The following is a 13,976-nucleotide window of genomic DNA, read 5'->3' on the forward strand; positions in this document are numbered from 1 at the left end:
AGACACTGAGTAACCGGCCCTAAGCTTTTGTGCAATATGTTTATTTGTATATGCATATGAAGCACATTTAGCTGATGAAAATATAAATAATTTTTTATGGGATGTTTACATAAATCTCATAGTAGTTTTATTTTTTATTTTATTTTATTTTGCAATATGTTTATTTGTATAGGCATATGAAGCACATTTAACTCATTAAAACATAAATTATTTTTAAATGGGATGATTACATAACTCTCATAGTAGTTTTATTTGGAGTCCTTTTGCAGCTTTTATATAGCTAAATAGCACATAAATTATGTAATTCACGTAGATATATTAATATTTCGTTTAAAATGCCAGGTTTCCTGCAAATACATTAGAATTTACAAAAAGAATTTCACTACTAATTTCATACTTTGCGTACTTTTCTACTACCATTTTCACAACAAGGGATTGCATTCTTGCCATTTCTCTGTCCTTCGTAAACACAAACTTTTGTAAGGTAGTGTCAAACCGCGGGTGTCAATAATTATCTACCCTGCCAGCCAAAAGTGGTGAAAAATCTGGTGAAACCGCGGGTTTCGGTCACTTCAAAACTGGTGACAAAACTGGTGACATTTGTATGGGCGGTGTGCAGATTGTCACCACTTTCCCCCTATACGTGTAAGCCTTGCATCACTGTCGCACTCATTCAGATACTTCGTAAGGAAAACATATAGCTGCACACGTCTAGCATTGCCCACTTCAGCTGGCGCAGGGTTGCATTACCTTCACAGCGAATTCAAAATAACCTTAAAAACTTTAAATAAAAAATCTTANATACGTGTAAGCCTTGCATCACTGTCGCACTCATTCAGATACTTCGTAAGGAAAACATATAGCTGCACACGTCTAGCATTGCCCACTTCAGCTGGCGCAGGGTTGCATTACCTTCACAGCGAATTCAAAATAACCTTAAAAACTTTAAATAAAAAATCTTAAAATTTTTTTTTTATTTTTATTTTGCCAAATTTATTTTTCAAAATACATTGTTAACCTAATATAAATAGTTAGTAATCAATATTATGAATAAAAATTACAATTAACATTAATAATAAAGATATTTTTACATACATATGTGGTTGCTTAATTGCTTATTATTACTACTACTCGTTTGCATATAGCTGTTTTCAAAAGTTGTAAAATTTCTATAAAAAATTTAAGCGATTTTAACAGTATTATAATCAAAAGAAAGGTAATCGATTTACCTTTCTTTTAATATATATTGACAGTTGCAAATCATTTGTACTGGTTCACAAAAATTCAGTTTTGTTAGAACTTTGCAAAGTGTTACAACTTTTTCACTTCTTACATATGTTTTCTAAAGTTGCAAAATTTCCATAAAATAGATAACCGATTTTAACAATATTATAATCAAAAGAAAAGTAATCGATTTACCTTTCTTTTAATATATATTAACAGTTGCAAATCATTTGTAATGGTGCACAAACATTCAGTTTCGTTACAACTTTGCAAAATTTTACCACTTTTTCACTGCTTATATATAGCTGTTTACAAAAGTTGCAAAGTTTTTATGAAAACGTAAAGCGATTTTAACGGTGTTATAATCAAAAGAAAGGTAATCGGTTTACCTTTCTTTTGATATATATTAAGAGTTGCAAATCATTTATGGTGGTTCAGAAAAATTAAGTTTTCTTACAACTTTGCAAAATTTGACAAGTTGGACCTACACTTTGAAGGTGCTCCTGGCGTTGAAGGTGCTGAGGGCGGAAGGTACCCATGGTGCTCCTGGCGACGAAGGAGCTGAGGATAGAAGGTACTGGTGGTGCTCCTGGCGATGAAGAAGCTGAGGGCAGAAGGTTTTAATGGTGCTCCTGGCGATGAAGATGCAAGCGTTGAAGGTACTGATGGTGAATCCCAAATCTGTAAACAAACAAAAATATCAATTCAAATTTATCAACATATAAAAAGTCTCAATACCTACCTTAAGAATGTGACTAAGTGGCTGCTGTTTTGCAATCTAAAAGAAGAAATTACATTCTAATTAAATAAAATTGTTAAATACGTATCCTTACCTTCAAAATTTTCGCAGTGACATTTCTTCACAGTATGTATACTNTATTTTTATTTTGCCAAATTTATTTTTCAAAATACATTGTTAACCTAATATAAATAGTTAGTAATCAATATTATGAATAAAAATTACAATTAACATTAATAATAAAGATATTTTTACATACATATGTGGTTGCTTAATTGCTTATTATTACTACTACTCCTTTGCATATAGCTGTTTTCAAAAGTTGCAAATTTTCTATAAAAAAGTTAAGCGATTTTAACAGTATTATAATCAAAAGAAAGGTAATCGATTTACCTTTCTTTTAATATATATTGACAGTTGAAAATCATTTGTACTGGTTCATAAAAATTCAGTTTTGTTAGAACTTTGCAAAATGTGACAACTTTTTCACTTCTTACATATAATGTTTTCAAAAGTTGCAAAATTTCTATAAAATAGCTAACCGATTTTAACAATATTATAATCAAAAGAAAAGTAATCGATTTACCTTTCTTTTAATATATATTAACAGTTGCAAATCATTTGTAATGGTGCACAAAAATTCAGTTTCGTTACAATTTTCCAAATTTTACCACTTTTTCACTGCTTATATATAGCTGTTTACAAAAGTTGCAAAGTTTTTATGAAAACGTAAAGCGATTTTAACGGTGTTATAATCAAAAGAAAGGTAATCGGTATACCTTTCTTTTGATATATATTAAGGGCCGGTTGTTCAATGTCTGGTTATCACTACTTGCCGGTTAAACATCATTATCGACGTTTTCGATATCATGCATATAACATGTGATCGATAAAGCAGTCGTTGTATATAACCAGAGCTTCTACCTCCGATTAGTGCTAATCATACATTGAACAACCGGCCCTAAGAGTTGCAAATCATTTGTGGTGGTTCAGAAAAATTAAGTTTTCTTACAACTTTGCAAAATTTGACAAGTTGAACCTACACTTTGAAGGTGCTCCTGGCGTTGAATGTGCTGAGGGCGGTGCTCCTGGAGATGAAGGAGCTGAGGATAAGAGGTACTGGTGGTGCTCCTGGCGATGAAGAAGCTGAGGGCAGAAGGTTTTAATGGTGCTCCTGGCGATGAAGATGCAAGCGTTGAAGGTACTGATGGTGAATCCCAAATCTGTAAACAAACAAAAATATCAATTCAAATTTATCAACATATAAAAAGTCTCAATACTAAGTGGCTGCTGTTTTGCAATCTAAAAGAAGAAATTACATTCTAATTAAATAAAATTGTTAAATACGTATCCTTACCTTCAAAATTTTCGCAGTGACATTTCTTCACAGTATGTATACTGTCATCAAAACTCCAATGTTTCTAACTTGCTCGCTCTAACGCATAGAATTCTTATTAGAGTACGAATTCTTATCGGGTATGTAGCTCTAACAAAGGGACATTTTTTTGACAGTTCGAACAAAAAATTTCTAAGTGTGTGGGTGAGATGACTAAAAAGTTGTGAATGTAGTTGTAAATCGTTTGATTTTTAGGGGAAAGTGGTGAGCCGTGGCTGGCAGGGTAACCTTGTTTATTGAATCATGAATCGGCTCAATCTTGTATTCCATTATTCTTGAACACAATATTGTGCGGGAACGAAACTGTTCAAGGCGAATTTATAAAAGGTGGTGTTGCTGGCGAATTTAGATTTTCGCCGCGGTACTTATTAATGTCAAAATGATGGGTTTGTTGTAAACAAGGCGAATTCATATTACACTATTTTGACATTAATAAGTACCGCGGCGAAAATCACTGAAAGCCGATTAGCGGTGTTGCCATCAGCGCCACCTTTTGTATTCACTCCATCATGGAAAATGCGAGTAACGAAATTATTAGTTGCGTTACCTAACTCGCACGGAGTTGCAAGAATTTACAGGAATTTACCAGAAAGCGTTCCTGTACTCGGTTCTCTGGCTTCTTTTGCTTTGTGACAGTTTTATAGGCGCGTATTCACAGTCCAGCAACTAAGTCGAAACTAACAAAGTTGCAACTTAAATTTAAGTACCAACTTAAAATTTACCTCTACTCATAGTCGCATTTCAGACTTCTACTTAGTTTACGATATAGCAAAACGAGTGTGAAAATGTATCGACTTTTCTTTACGATATTTTGGAAAAATTACATTTTTATTAATGTCAAGTTTGATCATCCTTTTATGTAATTTTTATTTTCATTGCATGAATATGCAAAAGAATAAGGTATAATTTTCTTGTTAATTGTGTGAAATAGCCAGAACAACCGCAGTGATGTGAAGTCGATGTTTATCGAAAGCATGCTGTGAAACTTACAAATAGTAGATATCTAAATGTTATGCACAAATTTACTTTAAAAGAACTAGCTTGAAACAGACTTATTATTTGAGAATTTATGTAAATTATTCCAATTATAAAATTGTGATGTAGCTTTATTCGAATTGTAATACGCATTTAATTTCATCTTCCGATTAAAATGGATCGATCTTTGTAAATTTTAATTGGAGATTATTCAATATTATCAAAATCACCCTCTACCAACTTAATTTTTATATATTTCGTCTGTTTTCCCTTAATTTGATAAAATACCTCTTCCTAGTTACGACCATTGTATAGGCTTACAAGTATGGAAAGCGCCATTTTGTTTGTTTACATTTGAAAACAGCGGAAATCACCTGATTTTCAATTCTCTCATTCTCCGCACAGAGTTACATTCAAGTTTCAGAAAAAACTTTAAAATGTAAATTGAGAAATATTTTAGAAACATGTGTTTTTATTCATTTGAATTCATTAAATAAGAAATTAAAAATGCATGCCAAGTCTTGCATTTCCAATAATAACGATAAATGTGTATGTTCCAGGCAATAATTTAAAATATTTGTGAAAGTTATCGTTTCGCGCTAAAATACAACAATGTGTGTAAAATTCGTCGTCATTGTTTCTGTTTTGAACATCATATTCGTGCCTACCGGTCGTTTGAACAAATGGTTTATTTTCTTGTACAAGCAGCCGTCGCCCTAGCGGCGCAAATCGTGGCAGAGAATTATAAGTGATAAGGAAAATAATAGTGCGATAAGAAACTGGAGCTCGGGGAAAACTATGATTTACGTCTCTACCCAGCACGTACGCATGTGTGGATGCATTTGCGATTATGGCCTAAGCAGCGGCCCGAAAAACCTTACCAAACCTTTTTTTATTTTACGCATCAAACTTATGCAGTTCTAGGTATCCAATTCCAATTGTACATCAACGTTATGCCACAATCGCGTGCCGCCGCAGCTGCAGCTACTGGCAGAGGCCCACAGGCACTCGTAAAGTTTGCCACTATTTACTGGACGCAACACTCGGCACGGGCACTTTTGGTAAAGTAAAGATTGGCGACCATCAAATGACGCACCTCAAGGTAGCAGTAAAGATAATGGCCCGTAGTCATAGTCAAAATAAAGTCGACTTTAAAGTTNGTTTGCCACTATTTACTGGACGCAACACTCGGCACGGGCACTTTTGGTAAAGTAAAGATTGGCGACCATCAAATGACGCACCTCAAGGTAGCAGTAAAGATAATGGCCCGTAGTCATAGTCAAAATAAAGTCGACTTTAAAGTTAGTTGCAGCTTTTTTGACAGATATCCCATTGAAAATTATGTCAAAAAGCTGCAACTAACTTTAAAGTCGACTTTATTTTGACTATGACTACGGGCCATTGTGTACACGGACAGACATACATGGCTTAATAGACTACTGTATTCATTCTGAGCGTTTTGGTATATACATANGGCTCACCCCTTCATTGCAAAAATTGAGTCTGAGCTTAGACTCATTTCTTATGCATGAGGCCCATTAAGGCTCCGTTATGCATACTTGGCATTGCTTGAGAGTTGTCACATAAGGAATCTGTTAAATGAGCTTCCGTGTAAGCGGTTACCCAACGAACAGCATTACATACGTAAAAGTCTGTTGGTTTTTCATTTCTACGTAAAAATGGTATAGCAGTGCATGCAATGCCAAGTATGCATAACAGAGCCTTTAAGGGCCGGTTGCTCAAAGCCTGGTTGACACTAATCCCTGGTTAAACATCGTTATCGACGTTACCGACACCGTGTTATATGCATGGAGTCGAAAACGTCGTTAACGATGTTAACCGATGATTAGTGTCAACCAGGCTTTGAGCAACCGGCCCTTAATCGCATAAATTGGTTGTAATGGTTGGAAGTGAACCAACAACTTGCTGCCTTCTCGTCAATTTGGTTACGTTGTGTTGACTACCTCCGGAGGCATTATGGATCTTGAGGAGGCCAGACGGAAACATTTGGGAGGCAAAATGCTAGGATTCTTATTCTAAGCTGGGCACTGGGTCTTCACACTTTTGTTAGTGTATTGAAGCTATTGCAGCTGGCAAGAGCAACATGTTTATATTATTTTTTACAAAAATAAAAAGATGAAAGCCACTTAAAGTAATGAGTAAATTTGCGTGGAAGAAAATAAAGAATAAAGAAATTCGTATGATAAATATCGCGGAAAATCGTTTGCATCAAAATTTCTATTCAAATTTGTATTTGAATTATCACATCAACAGAAATTTTTATAATTCTTGTGATTATTGATTTTTTTTAGAATTAAAAAAGCTAGTTTATATTAAAAAATATATTTAGACTACAGGTATGTAATGTACTTTTATTACGAATTGAAACGATTTTAATGAGTATTCATTGCTTCATAGCAGTTACATCAAAAAGCATATTTGACAAGAAAGAGTACAAGATTGCCCCGTCATAGTCGCGATGATATTTCTGTACAAAAAGTAAACAAAGCCGAATGGCATGTTAAAAGAAAATGCCAGAGCAGTAAATTTTCTCAATAATAAATTTTTCGATAGTAAGCGGGTTTTAATTGTGCTAAATTCTAAAAAACATATGATATACAATGACAATTAATAAGGAAAATGTGAAAAAACGGTAACTTTTGTAGAAGTATAAGTGAATTTCAGTGCATTTAAAGTTTCTGATGCGTCGTTTACTTTTAGATCAGACTTATCAAAATCGACAAATTCAATTTAGCGGTATGTCTGACGGTGCCACCTTTGTTCACTGCATCGTGCATATTAGGCACATGACGTTTTTAAATTCATTTTACATACATACATATGTACCAGTCCAAGATGAAAAAAGAAACTTAAATTAGTAATTTTTTTTGAATGTAGTTAAAAAAAGTTCACAGAGGAAACGCCGGAAAACAATGTATGGGCAATGACATTAAATGTATAAAAATTTAGATGCCAACGGAATAATACCCACAGTAAAAAAGCATCACTGAAGTGTGATAAGGCTTTAAATGCCGTTTTAAAAAGGTCAATACATTTCTTATAAAATATTTTGATTTTTGCTGGGTGTAACTCAGTCAAAGTTAATATTTTACCCAAATTCATAAAAAATTAAGAAATCGAATTTTTAATAAAAATGTCACTGTACAGAGCTATATAAATCTATTTTATTTTTTTTTTAAATTAGGCCACTAGCATATACGGTTTTTACAAATGAATCTTGTAGCGTCACGCTATATAAATACATATATAAGTTTTGGCTGGCGAAATATGTACTTTTGTCAACTAAGTAAAAAAGCGTATGAGTAAATTTAACCACATTAAAAAGTTTTTAAATATTTAATGGCTCAACACAGCAACTCGTTTTGTTGCACGAAACCCTTGAACACGTGCCTGTCATCTATTTCGTCTGTTTCGACATTTCGCTATTTTGCATTTCTTTTATTTTGACTTCATTCGCATTGTCAGATTTTTGAAATTCGTTTATGTTCGACATTCTGCTATTTCATAATTCTTTCATTCTCATGTCATCCATCTTCCATATCTTACCTTCCACTGGCGTTCGCATCGTCGAACGCGCCTGTCAAACACTGCTGCCATCATGCTTTTCAGTTTGGCAGGCACGTCCGCTGTTAGAAAGAGAATAGACAAGAAGGGGCATAGGATTCCATACTTGTAGGTATATACGGTGATTACGACTTAGTTGCAGCTGCAGCCGAAACTAACCGCCCTATTCCCACAACACTGACAAAATTCATCATATAACTATTGTCACAATTACTGCGCCTAAAACACAATATAAACATTGTTTCGCCGTTGTCACTTACTCAGTAGGTCATAACAATAAAACTGACAATTGTCATACGACAGCTTAAAATAAATTTGCGGCATAGTATTAGGCGCAGTAGTAAAGGCAATAGTCAGCCGCTGAGTTTTGTTAGTGGTGTGGGAATAGGGCGGTTAGTTTTAAGTTGGTACTTAGCCAGAAAAGTCGAAACTAAGGCGACAATGAATAGCTTTAGGGGTTACCTATAATAGGAGCGTTCCTTATCTCAGATTTAGTCAGATTTAGTCCAAAAAGCGTTCCTTAACTCCTTAACTCGGAAATGACAGCAAAAATGAGAGAGCAACACTCGGTGAGAGTGACTCTCATCAGTCCGAAGTAGTCAGATTTAGTCAGAAGAATTTTTTCTGGCAAAATCCTGAAAAGTGTCAAACTCGACTGAATTTAAATTAACGGAAATTGAAGAATATGCAAAAAGTGAGAATAATCTAAAAAGTAAAAAATGTGAATTGAAATTGGAAGGAGGCAAAAAATAATTGATATAGAAAGTGTTTATTGTGCTTGTGCTTGTGTGAATATGTTTTGTACATACATTTCCATTCTTATTTGACGTTAGCTTTGTTGTTGTCATTCTTTGGACTAAAAATTTGGTTTTTTGCGTTCCTTTACTTTTTCTGTTATTCTCTTTTAGTGAGCGCATTTTGCTTACGCTCTGACATTTTGACACTTTTCAGATTTTAGTCCAAAAAGATACGGAATGAACCTAATATGAATAGGCTGCCGTAACTGACCGTCAGAAAATGAACGAAAAGTCTGTCAAATGCATAAGCAACGTAGTGTAGTCTTTTAGGAGGCTATATTTTACTTACATGAGTTCAGTTTTGCCACATTTAATTAGATATAACAATAGCCACTATCAAGCAGTTTGTTGTAGATCACACAATTATAGTAACCTAGAAACGCCGAAGAACTGTTCGCCTTGCGAAACTTTGAGAATAAGCTGGTGTTTCTGTAAAAGGAAACGCTTACGGCCCACTTCCTAATGTGGAACCAGAAATTCTTTTGACCCGTGTTACATGTAGGACTGAATCGAAAAAGTTACCAAGTGGAAAAAAAAGTTACCAAATATGATAAAAATATGATAAATAAAGAAAAAAAATTACCAGTTTCGATAACAAAAATATCAATGCGGCAACACTGCATGTGTTACATATGTACATACATACGTACGAGAACAAACAGCTGATTCCGTACGGAAGGTGCGATCATTATCGCTCTTTCGGGTTGGCTTTCCTTTATGGCCGTTCGTTAAAGGGGCGGTGGGCGAAAGGTAAGTGGGTGTGGCACCTCTAACCCATCTTTTTGGAGAGGGAATGAACCGCCATTGACAAAAATGCAACCCCCGACCACCTAGGTCCCCTATGGTTCTCTAGGGACCCCTTAGAAAAATCGCCAAAAATCACAATTTTCATTTGCGTTTATTCGCTTGAAAAATGTTAAATATTCATTTGCATAACACATTTTTATATACAAGAGATTTTTATAAAACACCCAGTAACCAAAATAGACATCACTGGGGCGGTAGCCCCAGGTTTACCACACAGAAAGGGAATTGTAGTTACCTCATCCTTTCCCAAGGTTACATCACTGGGGCGGTAGCCCCAGTTAAGTCACACAGAAAGGAGAATTCTACGTAGTAAGGGTTATAATCCCTAAGCGCGGCCGAAGGCCGCCTACGCACAAAGGAATTCTACGCAAAAATACTGTGGACGCAAGTAAAAATTGCGTTTTTTGGCCATTTTTCTAAGGGGCCCGTAGGGAACGATAGGGGGCCTAGGTGGTCGAGGGTTGCATTTTTGTCAATGGCGGTTCATACCCTCTCCAAAAAGGTCGGTTGGAGGTGCCACGCCCACTCCCCCTTCGCCCACCGCACCTTTAACGAACGGCCATAATGGAAAGTTTCCCCGCTCTTTCCTTAAGCAAATGACGTTTGGCGAAACTTGACGAAACTTGATGTTAAGCACATTATAGTTTCAGAATAGGATTTATGTGTATTCGCACGTTTGCATACGCTTGCTTATTCATATTATAGTTAGCCCTTTAGTGTGACCTAGAATAGGTTCGACTATAATGGGCTGTTTTTGCTTACGCGTAAATGCACCTTTAGCGCATTTAACTGTAAATGCTACTCTAAATGGACATTTATCCATACAAAATTCGTCACCTAAATGCAATTCCATTTTTTCATTAAGAATCTAAATGCTAAAAGCAACCCTGTGATCTTCCAAAATTTCCACGATTCGAACATGGTTTAATGAGAAAAAGTGGCAACATTGCTTTTTCGAGTATACAGTGGCTAACTGCGTTTCAGTGATCGCCGATCGAGATTTCATTTATTGTTTTACATTATTTGGATAAAGAAAAGTTAAGCAAATTCAACATCGATGTGATGCTGATAGAAATCTGGATAAATTTGTGATCAACTCTCTTTGTTTTGTTTCCTAATTAAGTGAGGAAGTTTTAGTTGACAGCACTGTCAAATGAATATACAGTGAAACCTCTCCTAACGGCCACATCTATTACACGGACACCTCCCTTGGGCGGAAATTTTTTCCTATACCAAGTTTTAAGTATAAATTTCGGAACAATTTCTCTCTCTTAAGCGGACACTCTCTTGGCCGGACGCGGACAGTTATTTTGCATAAAATTGACACAAAAACTCTATTGGGCGGACGCGAACCTCTTATCAACGGACATTAAGATTTCTTTTCATAACAAATCAAACAAAAACCTCCGTTGAGCGGACGCGAACTCCTCATAGGCGGACTACTAAATGGAAAAAGGGGACTTCCTGCCCAAAATGTGATTGTTATGCACACATTTAATTTGGTTTGCGCAGTGGTTTAGGTTCGTTATTTGAATTGTCAGAAACCCTTGGAGACTGATAAAAACATGAAAACTATTGATGAAAAAGGTACTGACACTGAAAAAAATTAAAAATAAAACTTACGTCAATCGACAATTTCCCAGTTTTTTATGTAATGAATCTATGATTTTATGTAGTTTATGGACTAAAATGTAACATTTATTTTTATTTTGTTATCACTTAATATGTACTTACGCACATAAATGTGAACTTTTGAAAAAATACATGCACTATATCTTTTATTCAAATAAGAAATAGTGACTATTCAATTAAATAAAACATTAAAAAGTTCTAAAATAGGCTTCCCCTCCATTAAGCGGACACCTCTCTTGGGCGGACAAAAAATGCCTGACGGTGATTGTCCGCCCAAGGGAGGTTTCACTGTATACACAAACAAATGCTCAGTTATGGTTAAAACAATTCAAGTTTTTGTATTGAATTTTTTGTTTAAAATTTATTTTTTCCTTTTCAGTAGGGTTTTTGCACATTATCTTCTGCGTGAGAGTTGATCGTAATAGATACGGATCTGAATAAGGGACTGGAACACGGCTGTTTGTCAAAAGCATACGATTTCGAACTCGCGTAAATGTACATTTGCTAAATGCGATAGCATGAACGCTCTTCGAAAACATATGTTCGAAAGTGCTAAATGTTGCATTTTAAATGCAGCAAAAACGCTGCATAAATGTACATTTATCGCATTTAACTGTAAATGCTACCCTAAGGACCGGTTGTTCAATGTCTGGTTATCACTACCACTACACTATCGACAGGCATGTGATCGATAAAGCAGTAGTTGTGCTTAACCGGAGCTTCTACCTCCGATTTGTGCTAATCAGACATTGAACAACCGGCCCTAAATGTAAATTTATCCATACGAAATTCGTCATCTAAATGCAACTAAATGCAACTCCAGCTTTGCATTAAGAATCTAACTGCTAAAAGCAACCCTGTGATCTTCCAAAATTTCCACGATTCGAACATGGTTTAATGAGAAAAAGAGGCAACATTGCTTTTTCGAGTATACAGTGGCTCGCTGCGTTTCAATGATCGCCGATCGAGATTTCATGTTTTTATTTTCCATTATTAGGATAAAGAAAAGTTACGCAAATTCAACATCGATGTGATGCTGATAGAAGTCTGGATCAATTTGTGATAAACCCTGCTTGTTTTTTTCCTAATTAGGTGGGGAAATTTTAATTGACAGCACCGACAAATGCATATATACACAAACAAATTTTCGGTTATGGTTAAAACAATTAAAGTTTTTGTATTGAATTTTTGGTTTAAAATTTATATTTGCCTTTTCAGTAGGGTTTTTTGAACGTTATCTTCTGCGTGAGAATTTATCGTAATAAATACGGATCTGAGTACTAAATATGTCTATGAATATGCGCCATAGGTTTAATCCAGAAAAGTTGGGGAACAAACTATTATGTGAGTAACGATTCGGTACTTCGAGTCACGAGTTATTCAGTAACGAATACATACGGTTTGCTACCGCTCTAATAATGAGCTCGAATTATAAACTTCGTAAAGTAATTGACTGCAACCAGGGTGCTGTTCGGGCAGTACGTTACAATGGTTAGTTTTTTAGGTAAAATATGTAAGTGAATTCATGTATATATATATATTTCAGTTGACGGTTCATATTGTTTGAGTTGTGGATCTGATAAGAAAATTAAACTATGGAATCCAAAGACAGCATTATGTCTCAAAACATACGGTGGTCACGCTGATGAGGTTACAGATGCGGCAGGAAGTTGTGATAGCTGTCATATTGTTTCCTCTAGTCTTGATAAAAGCATAATCTATTGGGATGTTTCCACAGGCGTACCTGTACGTCGACTCCGGGGTCATGCTGGAGGGGTTTACTGTGTTTGTTTAAACGAAGACTCTTCAATTGCAATATCTGGTGGACGCGATAATGCAGTTGTATGTTGGGACATACGGACTCGTCGCTTAGAACCTGTGCAAATAATGAAAGATGCAAGCGACAGTATCACGTCGATTCAAACTAATGAGCACAAAATAATTACTTCCTCTCTAGACTGTTGCATTCGTCAATATGACATACGTGTTGGAGAGTTAGTATGTGATAACCTTTGTGAACCCGTAACATTTTTGAAATTAACTCGAGATGAGCAATGCCTTTTAGCAGCATGCCAAGATAGCGCAGTTCGTCTCATAGACTGTGAGACAGGGAGTTTATTATCAGAGTATAAAGGACACAAAGCTGAGGATTTCCAGGTTGAATGTGGCATTATGGCGAATGATGCACATATAGTTTCAGGCAGTAGTGAAGGCTGCGCTTTAATTTGGGATCTACTTGAAGGAAAAATTTTACAACAAATTAAATTAGGTTTGTGACCTTAAATTAAGGTAAACTTCCTGATGCCTAATAATTTTCTCTTTAGGTAGCAATAGAGGAGTTGTTAACTCACTAGATACTCATCCTAAAGACAGCGATTTTGTATTAACTTGTCGAAGAGAAATATATTTGTATAGCACAGATGTAAATGAAGATTTAATCCTGAATGAAAACTAGTTTAATATGTATTTATCAGAGAAAAGCAAGGAGCTACTTGAATTTGGAATTCGTTTATACCATTGTGCATACATACAAGTGATATTCTGCATTTCGACTCGAATCGAAATTTTCTCCGTTTGGCAACTTTGGTATTCTGCGTTCCGTTTCCTTTCGATCAATCTTCGAAATTTACGATTATACCTATTCTACATTTCGATCGTAGTTCCGTTTTTCTAAGTTGCAAATTTGTTGACGGAGAACGTTTAGATTGTTATTTTCGTGGGTTTAAATAATAAAATTTTATAAAAAATTTAAGTAAAATATTTTTTATTTTATTATTTATTTATTTAGCATAGATTGCAAATGAATTTGCAAAATATGATA

General features: G+C 35.1%; 1 protein-coding gene and 1 long non-coding RNA gene across 2 annotated transcripts; one reads left to right on the forward strand and one right to left on the reverse strand.

Moving 5' to 3' along the window:
* Positions 1–1,632: 1,632 nt before the first annotated feature.
* On the reverse strand, positions 1,633–3,352 carry LOC108367242 (uncharacterized). Its single transcript, XR_001848223.1, has 3 exons — positions 3,321–3,352; positions 1,967–2,002; positions 1,633–1,905 (listed from the first exon to the last, which is right to left on the reverse strand). It is a non-coding gene; the product is annotated as an uncharacterized LOC108367242 (long non-coding RNA).
* Positions 3,353–12,505: 9,153 nt separating this feature from the next.
* LOC108367243 (WD repeat domain-containing protein 83) lies at positions 12,506–13,892 on the forward strand. Its single transcript, XM_017621837.1, has 3 exons — positions 12,506–12,646; positions 12,702–13,424; positions 13,480–13,892. Exons 1-3 carry the CDS (start codon positions 12,574–12,576, stop codon positions 13,608–13,610), a joined length of 927 nt encoding a protein of 308 aa, XP_017477326.1. The 5' UTR covers positions 12,506–12,573; the 3' UTR covers positions 13,611–13,892.
* The last annotated feature ends 84 nt before the right edge of the window (positions 13,893–13,976 follow it).

This window comes from Rhagoletis zephyria, unplaced genomic scaffold (genome assembly GCF_001687245.7).
Source record: "Rhagoletis zephyria isolate East Lansing unplaced genomic scaffold, Rhagoletis_zephyria_1.1 Rzeph_scaffold_02601, whole genome shotgun sequence".
In the NCBI taxonomy this organism is placed as follows: domain Eukaryota; kingdom Metazoa; phylum Arthropoda; class Insecta; order Diptera; family Tephritidae; genus Rhagoletis; species Rhagoletis zephyria.

Excerpts from the sequence above, each read along its gene's own strand:
- LOC108367243 (XM_017621837.1), top strand. The coding sequence starts at position 12,574 with ATGAGCTCGAATTATAAACTTCGTAAAGTAATTGACTGCAACCAGGGT. Across the intron at positions 12,647-12,701 it reads TCGGGCAGTACGTTACAATG|TTGACGGTTCATATTGTTTG; the intron begins GTTAGTTTTTTA and ends TATATATTTCAG. Across the intron at positions 13,425-13,479 it reads TTTACAACAAATTAAATTAG|GTAGCAATAGAGGAGTTGTT; the intron begins GTTTGTGACCTT and ends TTTTCTCTTTAG.